Raw genomic sequence first — 20,869 nt, 5'->3', positions numbered from 1 at the left:
TACAGACGAACCAATAAACTAAACCAATTTATATAATAGTAACAACACTGGCGGTTAAGTGTTACGAAACGAGTGACCCAGGTACTGTATTTTTGCGTATACGACTCTTGAATCATGTAGCAAGAAAACAGTATAAATATGTCGTTTTAAGTTGTTCATAGAAATAATTTCCCACCATAAATTGGACGTACGTTTCATTTTCATCCCTTAATTCCTGCTCATCTGCGGCTCAGAACGGACTTGGTTTGGTGACAGTTTGATGACAATAAGTCTTGCATTTCTTCCCTTAAAACTTGGAAATATTACTGCGAGTAAAACGTGTCCCCATGTGATCTCAAAATGGCCCCGATGCTATGCTAGCTGAAATGCTAACGCAACAAAAAAAAAAGACAAATACCTCAGAATTGTTACATTTTATTTGGTTCTTTTTGAGCTTTTTCCTTTGTTTTTGTTTCACAGGTTTAAACCTCGTAATAGTCGAGAGATTAAAAAAAGAAAATATTCACATACAGAGAAACAAATCTCTCGACACGATAAAACAGTTGATTAGGCCCAGCCCAGTGCGAGATCTCAAGAAAATGCAAAACAAATTTAAAAAAAAAAAGAAAAAGCCTGACAACACAAACGTGTAGCTGGATAACACATGCTTTTCACACATGACATCAACCATGATTGTACGCAGACAGGACGAGGGAATGTGGAGAAGCAGATAAAAAAAGATAAAAGTCAACATCAAAGGTTCTTCGGGATATTTTCTGTTCGGGAGGATATTTCAGGTTCAGTTGATCAGCACCAAAAAAACATACAGTATCAGCGACAATTTCTCGCGTATTGTCTCAATTCTTTAATCATCCTGAAGTGGACTGTGTCCTAAAATCAACTTTAAATCCAGTGTTTAAAGACCTTTTTTTTTTTTTTAAATAAATATCCGCCTCAGAAAACATGCGATTCCACCAGTGAGTCATCGGGGTTTTGAAGTTGAAGATCTTCAAATAAAGAGATTAAGGTTTTGGACTTTGTGCTATTAAAGATGAGAAGCACCTGAAAAGAGACCACCTGCTGTTAAATTTGCTCAAGCTTCAGTCGGAACACGTAACCCTGAAGGGTATTTGCTCGTCTAACGCTTTAATCTGGGCAAAGTGTGACAAGATTTGTGATAGCAAAGAATTCCCTCACGCTGACTGTAAGAGGATTTCACTTTCTGAAAAAACCCGTTGAAATAATTACGACAGCAGTAAAGCGGCTGCGGCTGACAAACTCATTCCCTCGCTTAGTGTATATTTCAGTCCATTACAGGGGTGTGAGGGTTGGAAACATCACCAGTGGGCGCCGACGCTTCCAGATATACAATCAGAGGCGCAAAAAAGTGGACGGAGACTTTATCGTTCATGATGTTTTTGGATGACGAGCTCTTTAAAGAGGTTGATTTGCAGATAAAAGGAAATAAATTCAATATAAAAGTGACTTTTGTGGGGTTTCTTCTAGTGCTGCACGATATTGGAAATATGTGCGATATTCGATATTGGTGTTTTGAAGTTCGATATCGATATTAATGCGATATTTTTTTTCATTCTTTCACCTAAAAATGTGGCCGCGCGCACGTGCAGTTGCTAGTACTGTCGTGGAAGTCCGGGGGTTTAGAGAAGGAAAAATTATATTTCGATTGCGATATTTCCCTTTCTTTCTTTTCCGCTCTTCTGTGCCGACATGATCGTAGAAAAATATCACTTATAAAGCTCAAGTTTCGCGGGACTTGGCTCGGTCGTCACGATATCACCAAATCAATAAAAAAAATCACACCTCCTGGTACAAACACACATGACAGTTTATAAATGACCTGATGCTAACAACTTAGCTTGTTAGCATACTACTGGATGACTGGATCACTAGTATTTGAATAGATCATTAGTTACTATTACTTCCATGTATATACTGAGCTAAGTCAGCACGCCCGCAAGACGCGTCGTCATAGCAACAAGCTGCACCACACAGTTCACAGACAGAGGCGTAAACGACAACGAGACATAGAAATACAAATTGACAACTTTATAGAACGTGACACTGATGGTCGAAGTTTGTATATCAATGATTGCAAATATTTTCAATATGCATTTTGCACGTGCCAATATCACGATATCAATATTTTTTCGTTATATCGTGCAGCCTTAGTTTCTTCTAACGTCTGAAGCTTCCAAAGACACCGTCCTTTGAAGCAAACATTACAGAAAACTTACATTTCGATTCCACAACCTCAACAATCAGATCACGACTTCAAGAAGATCGAACGTCTTCCTCGAAGCCTCAATTTTACCCTTAGCGTCAATTCTGGATGACAATTTCAATTTCTGTTGTTTTCAAGTTACAGTAATGTCACGATAGAAACATCCCGGTGAGCGTCTGTGGCAACAAACCTGAATAATAAACAAATATATCAGCTCAACCGTGACACAGAATGTAGTATAAACCGCAATATATCTTGTGAAGTACTTCAAAAACAAAATAAACTTTATTCTTACATTAACATAACCTTAAGTTGGATAAGATGTGGATCATAAAAGTTCGTTTTTTTGGACAAAACAATCCAAAAATAAACTTTTTTTTACATGATTTCATATCCAGAATTACAGGGATGTAATGTTTTGGTTGATAAATTCCTCGGGACTGTTTTGAAAAGACTTGACCTCATGGTTATGCTTCAGTATTTATGAAGTTTTGTCTGATATTTTGGTTGATTTGGGCCATTTTTTTTTAAAAACTTGTCCCAGCAAATTCTTGAGGGAGAAAACAGGATTAATTTCTCCCTTTCGGGTAAACTCATTTCAAAAAAATCAACCCAACTTACAAACTATGAATGCAACTTTAATTTTTCTTAAATGTAGTCATTAGCGCGGGCACTTATTAACACCTTTATCCAAATGAATGTTTGACAATTCACTTGAAGGGACAAGACAAGACATTCCTATTTCACTCCTCAATCATTACTATTTTCAAGGTAATATGTGGGTTTTATTTTGCAGGAATATATGTCCAAATTGTTTTCAGAGAATCCTTTGTTCGTCCGAAAAGATCCAAATACTGCTCGTCTGTAACGTCCCTCTTGTATAGTAAAAAAAAAATCTAGTCTTAACATAGAAAAAGAGAAGCAGGAATCCTCACGAAGAGTTTGCTTACATGGCAGCGTTTCTACTTGTGTGTCAGTAACAGAGACGGCAGATGGTGACCTTGGATGTACGACGTGTTGAAAAAAAAAAAAAGAATATTAAACGCAGTGAGCATTTGCTTACACACCTGGCAGCATCTCTCACACTCGTGGCTTTTGTCCACATGGATGTTGGAAACGCTCCCGCACAGCCGCGGAAAAAAAAGGTCGCCCGAAGACCAAACAAAAACCCAGCAGCAAGTTAAGGATCGTTCGTCGCTCGCAGTAAAGTCCGGCCGCTGCCGAAAAAACACGGCTCGGGGTTCAGGTGAAATCTCGGACATTCGACCAAAAGCTCTAAAAAAGGTAAATCTCTAAAAACATGTCTTACTTGCACACGATTTATCTCTTGTTTTTGTGTAGCAAGAAAAGACACAGCCAGCAGAAGATCTGACTCGCCGTTTAGAAATTCTGTTTAGAAATCCTTAGACACGCTCCCGACGGTCACAACACGAGTCTCGAAGGTTTATAATTAAAAAAAACAAATCAAGGTTCAGGAAACTCCGTCCATTTTCTTCAAAAGCTAAACACAAACATCCGACCGTGGAGATTTCGTCGCCTGCTTTGAAAACCTCTCCGTGTTTATTGAACCTTCGCTTCTTTACAAACTCTTGTTTGGTCACCGAAGAGAGGAAGAGCAAAGTAATTAAACCTGCCATTTTCACATTTTTACTTTAATAACGGAGACAAGATTTCGGTCTGGAGCGGCCGATAAATGTTCAAGGTTTCAGTGGTTACACTAGTCAGTAGTGAATTCTTGTTTTCAAAATAGCTCATAATAAAACACAACAATTATCATCATCTTTCGGTGGTACTCAACCATTCCTGAACCCAATTTTTGCTGTAGCCATTAACGCCGCGATGCTATCCGGCTGCCATTTCTCTACCAAACCCCGGAAACCTGTATCTAAAGCCGATAAAGCAGCAGCCGCGTGGACCATCAAGTCCAGGCCGGCCTGAAGTCTCCAGATTCCCATCTAGAGATCATATCTTTTTAAAGGCAACGTTTCTTCCTCCCATTCTTTCTTTTCACCTCGACAACCTCTCGCAACATTCACGGTGTATGACGTGTGAGCCACATTTAGAAAGACTTAATATAAAAGCCAGACTTCTTGAAGTCAAAAGCTCTCCTTAAGTTCTCCTTCACACTCACAGGTGATTGTAATTTGACAGAAAAATGACCCTCTTGGAGAAGTTGAACAGACTATTACGTTTTTTAACCAATATCCACCACGTCTGAGAAGCAAATTCTGCATCAAATGTGTTCAAAAATTGAGTCATTTTTCCGACTGTGTTAATGCTCGAGTTGCTGATAAAAGATTCTATTAATGGTGGGTAGTTCATGTCCCTCCGTTGACACTGATTGATGACAACCGGCGTCCAACGTCTCATCAGACGCTTCTATTGTAAACTGACAAACGACGGTAGAACCCAAAAGGAACCGGTGTCGAGATTCGGGTTCTCCGTCTACCACAACGGAGACGTGATTTAACGTCATGAAAACTTAAGACACGATTTCAGTCCATCAGGGTTTTTTTGGACGTCAAATTAAAGTAAAATACTGACGAGGCGTGAAAGAAAAACTGATGCTCGACACCTACACGGAGAACCCGTCGGGACGCTTCGGCGATTCTTTTCTTCGGAACTCCTAATTCTTTTCTTCTTCACACTGAGCATCGTTGACAACAACAACTATCCGCGCCTCAGGACAAGTCTTTTCGCATTTAACTTGGTAGAAAGAAAATATTTGCACCTCTACGTCTGCCCTTTCGGAAAAAAAAACAAAGGTCACCTGAAGATTTGAAAATAAATAAATGTGTGGCATTTTTTTTTCGCAATCCTGGATCATTTTTTCTTGGATATTTTCTTTCATAATAATAATACCCCCTGGTTAAAAGTGTTGAATTAAAATACTTAGATTTGGGTTTATTCGTTTATAATTATGCATTCATAAGCAAGTCTGTTGTTGCTTGATGTAAGACTGGCATTGTTTTGTTTTTTTATTTTCTGTTTACCCCGTTATTTTAATGATTATTTATTTAGGATTCTGTTTTATGGATGAATACGGGGTTTTTTTATGTCTTTTTTTAAATGTTTTTTATCCTAGCGGTTTACTCCATTATTTTATTGATCATTAATTAAGGGTTTCGTTGTTTTCCAGTCGCAAAACGTTGTTTCTTTAAATGCCTTTTTTTTTATTATTTATGATTCTGATTATGATTAAAAACGTGTTCTTTTTAAATAGCTTTCATCCATGCATTATTGTATTGAGCAATTATTTATGATTCTGTTTTTAAGGTTAAAAAAATGTTTTTTCTTTTAATCGTTTTAAACCCCAACATTATTTTATTGATCATTTATTTATGGTTCTGTTTTAAGGTTACATTTTTTTTTTCTTTTAATCGTTGTTATCCCTGCATTGTTTTATTGATCATTTATTTATGGTTCTGTTTTAAGGTTTTTTCTTTTAATCGATTTTATCCGGGCGAGTTTAGAAAATAATCAAGGAAAAAATTGCAGAAATCCAATTAAAATCAATATCCAATATCTTTGTGGTCGTGCCGATCGAAGACTTTGATTCAAGAGTGCGGCGTTTTGGATCATTCATGCCGAGAACATTTGAAATGTAACATTTTATTAAAATCAGTGTCCGATGACGTGTCCTTAATACACTTGTATTGCCACTGGTTAGTCTTCATCTGCTCAAATGTTTAACCCACAGATCCCTGTGTTCATACGTTAAGCCTCCGTCTGTGATCTGCTCTGCTGTGAAGGTGATAAATGGACAGCATTGATGAGTAATGTGTTTGCTTTTCTCAGAGTCAGCAGAATAATAAAAAAAAAAAAAGCTCCTCTTGACAAAACTGCGGTTTCTCATAAATATCTGCACGACAAAAACACGAGAGATGCATCTGCGCAGCTACTTCCACTGATCATTTTTAGAAACGCATCCGATCATCCCGGAGTCGAGAGAACGCACTTGGAAAACGGGGAGAGAAATGAACATGGTTTTGTGTCCGGGCTTGAATGGAATGTCGCACAATAATACACCTTTCTTTACAATCGTTACGTCAACGCAACTCGGGCGTCGACACACACGACATGACGTCTTGATATCCAACACTTGTGATCATTTCAAATGGTAAAGTTGTGTCTGATTTAAAGTTTGTTGCCTCCTTGTGTCCTGGTTTGTTACTTCTTTTGGGAAAAGACAAACCGGACGCGATGTTCGGTCTCGTCAATAGATGCGTGCCCTTGAGAAACTCCTCACGAAGCGAGTAGGTGTGAAAATAAAAAGGTAGCGAACTTATCTTCCACATCACCGGAGGGGGAAGGACGTCCAGACGAGCTCTCGCTTACAGACCTTGAAGAGGCTGAAGACGAAAAAAGGATCGGGCCAGAGGAAAATAAATCTGATGGCTAATGATGTTCTTACGACAGCGAGCGGGATTTCCATTTAATTAAGTACCCACGTATCCATTATTCCTTCCCTCTTATCAAGGAGCTAATTATCCCGATCAGGCGGCGCCGGCTTCGGTCGGATTATTAAGCTAATCGCAAAGATGTCCCCTTCGGAGACGAAGGTGTCGCCCCCTTCGGTGGGACGCTCGCTCTCATGCTTGACCCACAGAGGCTCAGACTTAAGATAAGGGTGAGCTTCTGCACATTCTCAGAAGATCAAATGAGGTGCTTCCACCACTTCCATCTCATTTTACTCTGTTTTTTTCTGATTAAGGTTTACTTGACAAGATTTTACATTCGATTTATTTAATCTGAATTACAGAAAAACTCTCCTAAGGTTTTAGGATTGTGACTGATGGATTCTTTTGACCTGAGACTAGAGTTCATCCAGATCACACTCAGGCAAACAGGAAGTCGAACCTAAATAAATCGTAGCCCTTTTTTAACATCAAACTGATTGACCCTCACAAACTACCACAGGCTTCTTAAGATCCTCACTTAGTCCCGAGAGCCTCTTTGTATTTTTACCACAAGAACCAACGTCGATCGTGTTCCTAGTATCGTCTTTATTCATAAGGTTTCTTATTATCAGACACCGTTTGTTTTTGGTAAGGATGTTTATGTGCGTCAGTGAGGATATCGATGTGCACCAGTGGCGGCCTATAGAGGGCGCTGAGGCGCCACCCTACCATCAATTTGGCTGTTTTTTTAAATTTCTTTATCTATTAATTTTTCAGTGTCATTTATCCTTTTTTTTCCGTGTCGTCATTCGTCATATCCGGTTAATCGGGCATTTTACAAAAGTGACCACGATAGTACATAAAGGTGAACTTCGTACTGCGTTACTGGCTTATTTAGGGTACTTCGTAGAGCACAGTTTTTTTTAATTTAAGGATGTAGGGGTTCAATTTAATCCCCGTTCTTGACATTTTAATTTGACAAATTTCTATTTATTTGTCACTATTATTTCTTAAGAGTGTATTTGTTTGTGCTTGTGATGAATTGTTAGAAAGTAGACAACATAGTTTTTCAATCATTTGGTTTATTCTATATGATGTTATAGTATAATTAAAATGTGTTTTTATTTGTTTCTAAACAAGGAACATAATAAACATTATTATTTATCATTAGCTGTTAATTTCTACAATTAATATCGTCTAAGTTTAGACTATTTTCGACTGATTCTTTCAATGTTATAGTCAGGTAATTGTACTGGAAAAGAGCGCCACCTGGAATATTTTTTCACCAACCGCCACTGATGTGTACCAGAGGAAGCTACGGTTAAAAAAACCATCGTCTGATAATAAGAAACTTTAACCAGAAAGAAGCAACATTTGCCTCGACCTCTGAACAAGATTTAGTGAGGATTCTTGAACAACTAGTTTGGTTGTTGCTAACTCTGTGCATCATCTCCCTCCCCAGAGTAAAGCGACACTAGGGTAGATTGAACATAAACTGTCGTGAACACCCGAAAAGAAAAAAAAAAAGGAATGATGGAAATAAACGAAACCACCACCTCCGACCCGCTGACTGTTAAAGATGTTACCTTGCTTTCAATATCGATGGGATCAAAGGTTGAGCAAATTCAAAGAAGGAACAGGTCTCTTCGTCGGCTGAAGCTATAAACAAGTCTATCCTAAAGACTGGTGGCATTAATCCTAAGCAGGAAAATGGCTATTAAGGAATTGTTTAAACACCGTGAGTGACTGATCAACTGGATGGCACAGATTTGCTGCCAGTGCGACGCACTCTGCCAGTCGGGCACAACAGGAAGGTTCAAAACAACACATTTTCCCAGCTTGCCGTCTCACAGTGGCATTCTTTGGCGTAGGAAGGGAACGCATGGAGCAGCCTCATCTATTTTGCTGTGCTCTGTTGCACACAAGCTCCTCAAATCCCTGGTATTTCCCCCAGAAATGAGACTGGAATGTTATCGGCATCCAAGTGGAATGCATGGGTCATGATTCATATGGAGGGGTTTTTTTCTGGAATTAAAAGGATTCCTTGGACAATAGACGTATAGAACATCAACCTTAGAGTCTCCTTTAGCAATTATAACAGCTGACATCTTCATCGTGACGTTCAAAGGGGATATTTACTCACACTAAAGAACTCCTCTTCAGGTATTTATCTGGATTGTTTCCGTTATAAAGAGGTAGCAACAGTGCGGCCTGATCTACCTCTGTGGTTTTGTGCTGGATAGAAGTAAATCCGAGATCCGACGGGAGGGAACGTAGATCCTCCTGAAAGATTCAAACGGAGGGAGAATGCAAAGAGAATAAACGATTGGTTCCCAGGAAGTGAACCCCAGATAGAACTGTCCATCTCACGACTGGCTCTGTAGATTCCAACGAGGCTGCTAAATTAACCAGTGTTTACTTTAGGTAGGATCCAGACGGGACGCCGGGAACGAGGCTAGTCTAGAACCGGTCGTCTCGGAGTTGGGTCGGGGACTTGAAGGGCTTGAGTCCGAGAGTCTTCCGAGGGTGGGCTCGTTCTTTGGTTCCGTCGAGAGGCCGGCTGAAGGCGGCCCAGTTCAGGTCGATGAGCGGCGAGTCAGCGGGGTTGAGGGGCGCGATGCGGATCGAGGGGAGCGTCGGCGAACCATTGGTGGAGCAGGGGGCAGAGCGAGACGTCGGGAAAGGCGTTGAAAAAGGGTCAAACTTGGAAGCACCGTCCAGGCCGCACGAGGGGTCCGCCTTGAGGGCGAAGGGGTCACAGTCCGGTGACGGGAAGGGGTCGCAGTTGGTGAAAGGGTTGGTGGGGGAAGGCTGGTAACCCAACGGGAAGCTGTCCACGCGGCTCGGGGTACGCCCCGAACTCGCGCCCCCTCCCCCGGCCGAAATGAAGCTCCAGGGGTCGATGCGGTGGCGTATGGGGGAGGGGCGAGGCCGGGGGATGACGTTGACCTCTAACCGACGGGTCTTGGGACTCCAGAGCGCCGGGTTGGGGTGGAGAGAGTACGGCACCGACGGCTTGTCTTCAGAATCCTGCGTGTCCTGGCACAAGGGTAGGTCCAAAACTGGAAGGAACAAAAAAGTACAATGAAAGATCAACGAGCAAGAATGGAGAAAATAGTATCCATTAATACATCAATATACTACAGAAGAAGAAAGTAAAGAGGGAGCTTGTGCAGAGAGAAAATTGTGTGACAACCTTCTGACTCGTACTCGCATGTTTTTCTCAACAGAAAAGTACTGCTACTATTCAACATCCTCCATTCAATAGACACAATCTGTGGTTCCGTTAACGACTGACATTGGACGAAGTAGGGAACAGGCAACAGGTAATACCCTTTAAAAGTACCACACAATTACATAAAGTGTTGGATTTGGAAGACACAGCACTTTTTGAAAGCACCCCCGTGGCAGCGGACTTTAATTATATAATTCAATGTTTAAACACTCACGGCTCAATTATCGAGTGCGTCCGAGTGAACGATGGTGTGTCTGAGTGTATGTGTGTCGTGTGTATCTGGAGGCGGCGCACAGTTGTGAGTCCTTACTGCCGACCATCCTGAGCGTTGTGAGTCTAACATATGAGAGTGAAATGTTACCAGAGGGGCCTCGTAAAAACCCACCGGCTCCTGAAGACAACCCAACGCTTCGGTCGATGCTGCTGTGAGTAAGTAAGTAAATAATATTTGTAGAGAGCTTTTCTAGACCAGGGTCACAAAGTACTTAGACAATCAATACAATAACCAATAAAATATATACTTAAAAGATCAAGATAACACAGAGACAAACACAGGAGTCTCAGAAAATCAAGGAAAAGCCTTAACGAATAAAAACGTCTTAAGATGTTTTTTGAAGGAGTCAATAGATCTTCAAACACAGAGATGGTTCCAAAGCTTAGGAGCAACAGTCTGGAAGGATTTCTCTCCTCTGGTCCTGAAGCGTGTTCAGGAACCATCAGTAGATTCTGATCCACAGACCTCAGAGCCCGAGCTGGGGTGTAAGTCTGGATCAGATCACTGATGGAAGGTCTGACCATGAATAGATCTGAAAGTAAGAACCAGAATTTTAAAGTTGATCCTGAAAGAAACTGGAAGCCAGTGAAGAGTTTTAAGGATCGGAGAAATGTGAGTTCTTCTACTAGAGCGGCTCAGAATTCTCGCTGCAGAGTTTTGTATGAACTGCAGGCGAGACAGATCCTTCTTGTTAAGACACAAAATAAACTGTTACAATAGTCCAGACGAGAAGAAACAAACACATGGATTATAAGATCCAGATCATGTTCCGACAACATTTTCCTTAGTTTAGAGATTTTTCTCAGTTGAAGGAAACAGTTTGTGGTCAGTTTTCTGCAGTGTTGAACAAGAGACATGTCCTTGTCAAATACAACACCCAGGTATCTCAGGCTCGGCAAAAAATAATGCTGCGATCATGAAAGATACTATAAATGGAAAAAAAACCTAAACTGATTGAATCAAGATAAATACTTAAAAAACAAAACAAAGGTGAGTCAACAAACAAAATTATTTCAATTAAGAATAGAGTATAAAAAGTTGTTCAAAATTGTGCTTCAATCAAAAGAAAATATTTTAAATCATAATATGTTGCTTTAATTTTAAAAAAAAAGTTTCTTTAATTAAATAAAATATTTTTGATTAAAAATATGCCTAATTTAAACTTAAGGTACTTCAAATCAAAAATGTTTGATTATGTTGTTATGGGAAATATTAATATTATAAATAGGGTTAGATTTATTATAACAGTTTTCTTTGATAGAAGTTTTCTTCTTGTGTTGATGCCATATAATTGGAAGGATGATGGTGTTTTATTTATTTAAAAAAGTAGCTTAAAAAAAATTCCATTGTTTAAGAAAAAGTTTTTTGTTTTTTTATTTGTGAAAACGAATAAACTAATCTACCTTCAAACACATGTCGATAAATCAATGGTGTTATTAATGTCCGTCTATAGGAGGCGCTAGAGAAGCTATCGATATGAATCCACTGACCCAGATGCGAGGTGTGCAGGCCATGACTGGACCTCCTCCTCCTGTCGGTCCGGGGTCCACAGCTCTCCATCCCGGCTGCTCCGAGGTCACCGTTGCTCTGATGCGGATTTACATGGAATTCTCTCGGGCTGACGCCGTGTCGCGCCGGGATCTGGGGGCTCTGTTGGCTCTGAGTAAACGCCCGGTGGTCCGTCCTCTCCGGGGGCGGCGGCGGCGGCGGCGTCAGGGGCTTCAGTTCTTGGTACTGCAGGGCCAAGTCCGAGACCGTCCTGGGGAGCGGCTCGGTCGTGGAGAAAGTGACGAGGTCGTCCACTACGGGGGGGTCCGAAGCTAAAGGTGGTCTCGACGCGGGGGTCTCCGGCTCGGATGGCATGCAGTCCTCGAGGGACGGCGGGTTAGTCCGAGGGGGCACCTTGGGGGAGATGTCCAGCCATCTACCGAGTCCCACGGACGCCAACAGGGAACCCCCGCCCAGCAGCGCCCGGTGCGTGCTCTTGAACAGGCCCGAGAGAGACGCCATCTCTGGCCTTGGGGACCCCGCGGGGGAGGAACCCCCTTCTTCGATGCCAGAATCACCTTGGGGTAGAGGAAGCCTCAGGCTGTCCTTCACGGTGGAGCCTGCACACACAGACGAATGTGTTAAGTTTAGACTTAAAAAAACCTCTCAGCACTTTTATTTATTTAGCTTTTCTATTTATAATTCACTCTCATGCCGTGAATGGCAGCCGCTCTTAATGGAGGCCGTTAAGAAGATGATGAAAGCTGCACCGTTCTGAGGCGTCGGCGTAGAGGGTCGGTACTCTTCAAAGTCGTCCTTGGACTCTCCGTTCTCTCTGCTGTCCGACACCAGGAGCTTCGCTCTCATCGACAGGCTGAGGAAACACAAGGCGTGGAGGAGATTGACGTTTTTTCACCGTTTTTCAAACGCTCGACCCGGAGACTCACCTGCTCTCCTGAGGGCTGAGGCGCAGAACTTTGGGGCTCTTGGGGCTCTTGGGACTCTGGGGTCTCCAGTGCGGGCCCAGCTTGTGGTCTCCGTTGACCTGCTTGAGAGACGTCGCCTCCAGCGGCCAGACCGTGCTCAGGCCGAACGTCCGGCTGTTGTCGCTCGGACTGACTGAAGATGGAAGCAAAAGAAAAAAACATGGAAATTAAAACATTTAGAAATAGATTCAAAAAAATATCCAGAACAAAGGAACGAGAACGTTAGTACGACATGCTACCAAAAGGTTAGCTGAACTTGATAGTTCAACCAAACTTTACTCATTTTCTACTCACCATCATGTCGACTAAGAGTTGGGATTATTTTTAGAGTAAACTGTTCTTTTAAGAGTTATAGACAAAAGTGTTTGTTCATTTTAATGTAGCGACTGGAGCTCAGTTGTCTTCATTTTCGTCCAAAAAGACACTTAAAAACATCCAAATACCTCCAGACTGCTCGTCGTTGATTTAATTTAAGGTGAACTATCACTTTAAGTTAATACCACAGTATGCATGTAATCCCTTCACGGTACTGATATCCATAATTATGAGTTTAAACATTATAATACAAGGCTTTCTGAATTGGTCTTGAAGGCTCTTAGCCAAGCTGAGTTGATTAGAAAGACAACACAAGCAAATACAGAATAATAATAATAATAATAATAATCTCTATTTATATAGCGCCTTTCTAGACCACGGTCACAAAGCGCTTTAACAGCCATTCACACATACTGATGGGAGTAGGCTGCACCACATGTTGCCAAATCTGCCATCAGGAGCAATCAGGGTAAAGTGTCTTGCTCAGATTATAATTTTAAATTTAGAGAATTTATCGTGTGGAAGATAAGAAAGATCAGAAGGAAGGATAATAGCTCGGAGGTTCTTGGAGGTTTTTAAATGAGACGAATGTCAATATAGTGTAATCCAAAATAGTGCCTTAACTCCCAACATTAACTTTAGGATTAGCTTTAGTAACAGACCGCTGACCTCAAAGATACCACTTTTACATTTTATACAGTCTATGGTTGGAAGCGCTTTTTAAGTGCTTTCTTAATTGAAAAACTCTCTCCTGACTCACATGTTTCAAATGTTGAAGTATTCCTCTCCAAGATGCAGTAAGTTCCTCGTCATGACCATGTTTTCAACTTATTACTTTATAAAGTTGCTCTGAAATCTGGGCGAACAAGAGGTTACGAGAGTCCATTATGACATAATAATGGCTTCACCGCTCCTGTCATCACGCCCCGCTTTGTTTATACAACGAGTCCCTTGGAGGTGGAAACTTCCTGGGTTATGGTTAACGAGATTTAATCTCCAGAAAAACAGTGTTTTTCAGTGGGCGGAGCTTAAGATAATTTTCTAATGTCAACATTATTTTGTACAAACAAACACTGATGATTCGATGGAGGCCAAAATAACTTTAAGACCAAACATTTCTAGGCGACACCATGAGGCGACTGTGGACGACAACAACAACAAACAAGACAAACGACACTAGTACACGAAACAAAAAGGTGACTCAAGACGCCACACACTGCCACGAAAACAAAATTAAACACTTGGAAAACAAACAGCAGTTTTCCTGAATAACACTATAGACACAAACGCATATGTCACAACGAGACAAAGGATTTGGCACAACATGGATCACACCAAAAGTAGTGTTTATGTTTTTGTCATCCACAATCTTTAGAAGAGCCTTGAGTCGTCTCGCACCGACACCGACGACTCATCACACCTCGCTCACGCTCGCCAGCAGCAGTTTTCAATCGTCTGCATCACCAAAAACATGTTTTTTTTCTGTTAAACACAACATGTCAACTTTCACTCAGTCGTTTTTTTTGGTTACAGGTCAGATCCGAACAGCAAGTAGAAGAATTTCCTCTTCATTAACTTGATTAACAACATCGTTTTTGTGTCTTTACTCCTTTTAAAAAAAATACTTTTAAAATGTACTTTAGTTTTGCGCGTATTGTGCAATATCCACTCTCTGGAATATGTGAATTTAATATTACTATGGACATAACTAAGAGTAATTAAATAATTATGATCTATAATTCATTCAAATAATAATATAATTAATCGCTTTATTTTCTATTTAACTCAGAATAAATATATTACATTTTTTTTCCTTTAAATGAATTAAATTGTCAGATTTAATAAACTGATTTGTAAATAAAAGAAGCAGCTTTACAAAGTCATTGTTTTTTTAACAGATTTATATTTTACATTAGTAATTTAGACTAAAGTCTTACCTGCAATCTTTAGATTCCACCAGCAGGGGGTGAATGTTGCGACGTTTTATTTTGTCTTTTTTAAATGTTTTTTTTAATGTTTAATACTAGACTCTATACATATATGAGTATAAGGTTTTTGTTTTAGGCTTTATGTCCATATTTATTGCCCCTCAAAAAGTGACATTGAAAACTATGTAACGACAAATGTGACAAAAGCCTTTTTTAAGTGAAATGTATTTTTAAATGATTTTAAAAATGTAATAATAGCATATTTAGATCCAATTTTAATAACTTGATTTGAATACTTTTCGCTACATTATTTTTGCATCTCACAAGAGCCACTGTATAAATGTGGCCCCTGAGGAAATGCAATTGACCCCACATGTCAATCTTTGGAAAATAAAAATAAAATATCAGGTCTATATGAAGTAATGAAGGTTATTACAATATACAAAAAGAAAAAAAAAAGTTATAAATGTGGTGAATTAATTTCACACCCATCATGAAATATTACATTCTTACTTATACATACAATTATATATATATACATACAATTTTATATATATATATATATACTTATAACTTTTTAAATGCAAACATTCAACTCCTTCTATTCATCTCCTATTATTGTATCGTTCTTTATTTCCTTCATTCTATTTTATATTGTGTTTCCTAAAAAAAAAAAAACATTAGTTTTGTTTTACTGACAAATGTTTTCTTGCACTTCCTCATTAGAACGTGAACGCGTTACTCAGTGTCGACCCCTGCAGTATCCGACGTGGTACTGCATGGATAGCTTCATTTTGTTTATTTTATGGGTGGCTTTTTGTTGTGCAATTGAAAATTCTGTCACAGCCATTTAGTAAATGCAACTATATACTTGACACAACATAGTAATATTATGGGATATTCCAAAGCCTTAGCTGTTTCTTTCAGTCCTACATTCGTTCACAATCAATTTCCCCATCTTGATGAACGTTCGTGTTGATACTGTGACGTATGAAGATTACAGTTATTAGTCGGTTACATAAACTATACACAACCATGAGAGTAAAATTGATGTTGAAGTAAAGGAATGTTTGGTGAGAGGAATGTTAAAGACATATTCTTGTAATAACATCGTAAATTATTACTAGATCATTCCAACTGATCACAAATAACAATAACAATTATTATTAATATTGATATTATTATTGTCTTTACCATGATTTCTCTGTGTTCCTAGAGGGTGGAACGACATTTTTTAAGATTTTCCCACAGGATTCCAAGAGAAACACTTATAGATTCCAAGTGATACATAGAGAAAGATCCTATAGAGCCGCTCTGTGAGTGAGGCAGCAGAAGCGTCATATTATCACGTTAAAAGCTCTAAAATTATCATTTTTTCCAAAGCTGGAGGACCTGGAATGGGTAGAAGGGGAATGACTAGTCAGGAAGCAGAAGAAGAAAAAGCAAGACTAATCCGGCCCCCACAGTATGAAATAAAGAGTCGGATCCGTGAGCAGCCATGACACGCTCGACCCACCTGGAGACCCAAAAAAAAGACGTCTCTATAAACACCCCAAATGTTTTTTGGGATGAAACACATTCTTTTTTCTAAAAAAGGAGACGTCGTATCTCACGTGCAACACCTGCCGCGTTTAAAACAAGCCCGAGTGACGAGACCACGGAGCCAAGGACGGAAGTGGATTTAAAGAAAACATTTGTTTTTTTCCTCAATGATTGTATAAATAACTCAATAATCGCTCGCCACAACGACAATGTTTGTTTTCTGTTAACGCTGGGATTTACTCGAGGAAGGGTTGCGTGACCTTCTTGTTTTCATCTTGGGTGAACGATGGATCCTCCCAGCAGGAGGCTGAGCTGCAGAGTGACCACTACATGCATGTCAAACTGCTGGGCTCGGCACGGCAGCGTAATGGCTCCCCCTGCTGCCCGACACAAGAAATGCACCTCAGAACACACGCGTAGGAGTCGACGTTTGCATGTCGATACTAACTTTTTTTCCCTTTTCACTATGACGTCACACGGGGGGGGGGCACTTGGAGAGAGGAGGGGAAGTGACCGAGGGGAGGGGGGGGGGATTTAATGTACAACAAAATACTTATAAAGGTTGACAGAATGACAAACTAACGTGTGGATAGATCGTTTAATTTGACGACATGTACCGGCCATGACGCGTCACTACATAAACGTTATTTTATATCATTTGTAGTAATTAGTTCAATTATTCTAGCGAGTTTTCTAACATCATACATATATTTCACAGCAAAAACATGAAGCCTGATTTGCATAACTAGCATTACTTTTCTTCACAATAAAATAAATGATAATTGAGATTTTAAAGAAAATATATATATGTTTTTTCTTTTTCTCTGGTGATAAACAGACAGAAGACCACTGTGGTCCATTACTGCTGCCACGTGAATGTGTTTTTCATGCAACGAAGCAGTGCATCGTGGGTTATATACAGCTCTGAAGGGGACGTCTATTTCCACTCGAGTCCTCCGTCCTCAAGCGGGCATTTTCCCCGAAGTTCACTTCGGCTGTCCTGAGAATTGGAACGACCCCTAAGATGGGGGCTCTCGCGAGTGAGCGAGGGCTGATACGTTGAGTATTGAAGCCAAAGTGAAGGATGAACATTTTTTATAAATGATAAAAACTTACGTTGAATGGCACGGAAACGAGGGCCAAAGGACGGGGAGGACCCGGAACCCAAATCTGGGGAGTTCCTCCTCTTCTCCAGTCCGGGCGAGGCCTGCACCGTGATCTTGTGGATGAAATCTGAAACACAAAAAACGGAACAATTAATATTTGATATATATGTGAACAGTATTGCAGCAATTCTTTTTTTTTCTTCTTCAAAAATATGAAGAGATTTTATTCAGTTAGTCTTTTATTTTCTTCTTGATCATTTTCTTTCCCTCTTTTGGATTAATTAGAAAATAGAAACTATTGGTTTTTGTGTCGCGATACAATTCTTGCACTTTTCAATGATACCCAACTTCTTTTCAGAGTAAATCCTGGCATCTTCCATCATCATATTCTATTTATTTATTTACTTATACATTCTATTGACCCTAATACAACCACACTACAATATATACAGTACTGTGCTGAAGTTTTAGGCAGGTGTGAAAAAATGGTGTAAACCAAGAATGCTTTCAAAAATATAAATAATAATTGTTTACCTTTATCAATTTACAAAATGCAAAGTGAGCGAACAAAAAGAGAATCAAAATCAAATCAATATTTGTTGTTACTACCCTTTGCCTTCAAACAAGCATCAATTCTTAGAGGTACATTTGCACACAGTCAGGTGTTTTGTAGGATCCTAGTGTGTGATCAACCAATGATACCAAACCGGTGCTAATTTCATAAATTTCTCAGGTAGGTTGAAACACAGTCACTAAGTGAAAAAGATACAGTTGTGTAGAACTGGGTGAGGAACAAACTCCTACCAAGCTGAGGTTTCATGTCACAGGTCATACACCCAGAACTCAATAAACTCAACAAAGAACTCAATAGATAGAACTCAATAAAGTTCTCTCTATCTATCTATCTATACACCAGCGCTCAGCACAACAAGACACAAGGTGGTTCTACTACGAGAGCGCTACAACAGTGAGTGTCTGCAGGCAACAGTGAAACATGGTGGACGTTCCTTGCTAGTTTGGGGCAACATTTCTGCAAATGGAGTTGGAGATTCGGTCATTGATGGTTTCAATGCTGAGAAATACAGGCAGATATTTATCCATCATGCAATACCATCAGGGAGGCGTATGATTGGCCCAAAATTTACCTATTCATCCCAAAATTTACCCTTCATCCCAACTGGTGTCAGGATATTTAACTCTCTACTTTAAATATCCTGATGCTAATCCGTAGTGTGTTTTTCTTCTTGTGTGTTTTATTTTATTCTATTTTATTCTATTTTATTAGTAGTGTTAAATTTAGAATACTGTAAATAATTTGTATATTTTTAAGATCGTTTTATTTTTTATTTTATTTTTTTCTTATTGTCTCTTTTATTATTTATAAAATTATTTATAAAATATTTATCTTTTTTCCTTGCACTTTATTTTTTTCAACTGTGCTGTTGTAAAAGTGTGTTTCCCCTCTGGGGATGAATAAACATTTTCTATTCTATTCTATTATTTCTGCAGCCATTTTCTTTTTTTTCCACACTTGCCTAAAACCTTTGCACAGTACATATATATATATATATATATATATATATATATATATATATATATATATAACTCAGAAGGAGATCTCCAAAGTCAATCTAATCAAATGATTTAATTAAAACATACATTAATAAATTGAAGTAAATCACATGACAATCTTAAACTAAATCCCGCCCACTTTTCTTAACTCATATGGGCCACAGGATCTTAAAAAAAAAAAAAAAAAGTGAACCAAGTCAATACTGATCCACTGTCTGCCAACATTGAAATGAAGACTTAAACAATAGTTTTAAAATGTTTTGACCAGGCAACATATTCATTTTTATTTTGACGCAGAACGTTGTGATGATTTCTGCCCCTTGTGTGATTTGAGTTTGACGTCACTGACATGCATGTAAAGTAAAGCCAAGACGATCCTTAAACGAGATCGGAATGAAGATTACGAGACGATTCAAAACCAGATTTAATTTAAAGAATATGTCCTTAATTCATGTGAAATTTCAGGATTCCTCTTTTCTTTGTGGAAAAAACAGCTGCTCTACACAGAGTATCAAAACTGAGACCAATGAAGATACCAGCGTTTGAGATAAGATAATACAATGATCTCAACAATCCAACAGTGACAGTAAAACTGATGTTGAAGTGAAGGAACATGATGAGTTTTCGGTGAAGGAGAGGAAAAAACGAACCTCGCGTTGAGGAAAATCAAAGCGTGTTCGACTCTTCTCGTGATACACACATCGTTGGATTGACTCGTAACGTTCGGCCGACGATGACGTCGAACAAAAACGAAAAAAGAGAAGAAGTCAAAACAAGCGCAATAAAAGGTACATGACTCGTGCGCACAAGAGACGCGACTCTCCCCCACGAGCTCGCTTCCCCTTTTTTTTTTTTACCGACGGTGTCGAAACGTGTCGTGCAATACATGAGTTACACGAGTGCGAGAGTCTGTTTGTTTTTCTTTTGAGAGGTAATTTAAATTGAAGGATGATTGACACGTCGGCGGATGAATCTCGGCGTCACCGCTCGAGTTAAAGTGCTCCCTGATCCACGCCGGGTGAGACGCTTTTAATCTCAAAGACTAAATAGATCATCGGAATCGACGAACAAAGTCGATATTGATGCTCAAGGAAAGAAAAAGAAGAAGAAAAAGAAAAAGGTGCAGCTCAAAAAGCAGTGTTCGCCGAAGCTCTAACAAGTCCTTGAACGCAGCCTGGAGCTCAGACGCCACGGAAAGAGGTTTTTCTTTTTTTTTTCTCTTTATTTATCCACACTCCTGCAGAATCTGGGATGAGGCGAACGTCTCCGCAGGCTGGGAAGCGCCGGAGAAACACAGGATGAAGGCAGAGATAATAATAATATTGGTGGAGAGAGGAAGAGGAAAAACAAAGGGAATAGAGTTGGAGGGAGAATAAAAAAACACAGGGAGCTGCCAGGGGAGAAAACCTAAAGAGAGAAACGGGAGGGAAAGTGAGGGAGGTCCTGGCCAGCGTAGACAGGAAGTGTCCAGGCGTGGTCGGCCTTGTTTTTTTCCCCGCTTCATCAACCCTCCTCGTCCCGCTCTGGATCTCCCACCCTTTGCTGCTGGGAAAAGAGTTTTGCAAAACAAGCCCGGAGTTCATTTCTGCCCAAATACAAGAACCCTCTGATGAACACAAGCTTCAAGACACAAAAAGATTGACCCAGACCATATATTTTCGTAAGATGGAGAAGGAATCATGTGATGAAACGACACACTAGCTGCTAAAACACACGTCTTTGATGGATACTTTAGAGCCTAGTGAGCCATTACATTCATCAGGGGCCACATGTCATACAGTGTCTGCTGCGAGGGGCCGTCA

The 20,869-nt window shown here is 39.8% G+C and overlaps 1 protein-coding gene across 1 annotated transcript in view; it reads right to left on the bottom strand.

Annotated features, from left to right (window-relative positions):
- Positions 1 to 400: 400 nt before the first annotated feature.
- LOC148081687 (mitogen-activated protein kinase kinase kinase 11) overlaps positions 401 to 20,869 on the bottom strand; it is a 63,531-nt gene continuing 43,062 nt past the window's right edge. The window contains exons 6-10 of the mRNA XM_087788650.1: positions 17,506 to 17,622; positions 12,566 to 12,737; positions 12,389 to 12,492; positions 11,621 to 12,238; positions 401 to 9,683 (exon numbers count right to left, since the gene is read on the bottom strand). Coding sequence (XP_087644776.1) covers positions 9,082 to 9,683; positions 11,621 to 12,238; positions 12,389 to 12,492; positions 12,566 to 12,737; positions 17,506 to 17,622 — 1,613 coding nt within the window. The 3' untranslated portion in view covers positions 401 to 9,081. The remainder of the gene's footprint in view (positions 9,684 to 11,620; positions 12,239 to 12,388; positions 12,493 to 12,565; positions 12,738 to 17,505; positions 17,623 to 20,869) is intronic.

This window comes from Callionymus lyra, chromosome 4, assembly GCF_982586985.1.
Source record: "Callionymus lyra chromosome 4, fCalLyr1.hap1.1, whole genome shotgun sequence".
Taxonomy (NCBI): Eukaryota; Metazoa; Chordata; class Actinopteri; order Syngnathiformes; family Callionymidae; genus Callionymus; species Callionymus lyra.
The sequence above is the reverse complement of the archived record's forward strand: the minus strand, read 5'-3'. Positions and strand labels throughout refer to the sequence as shown.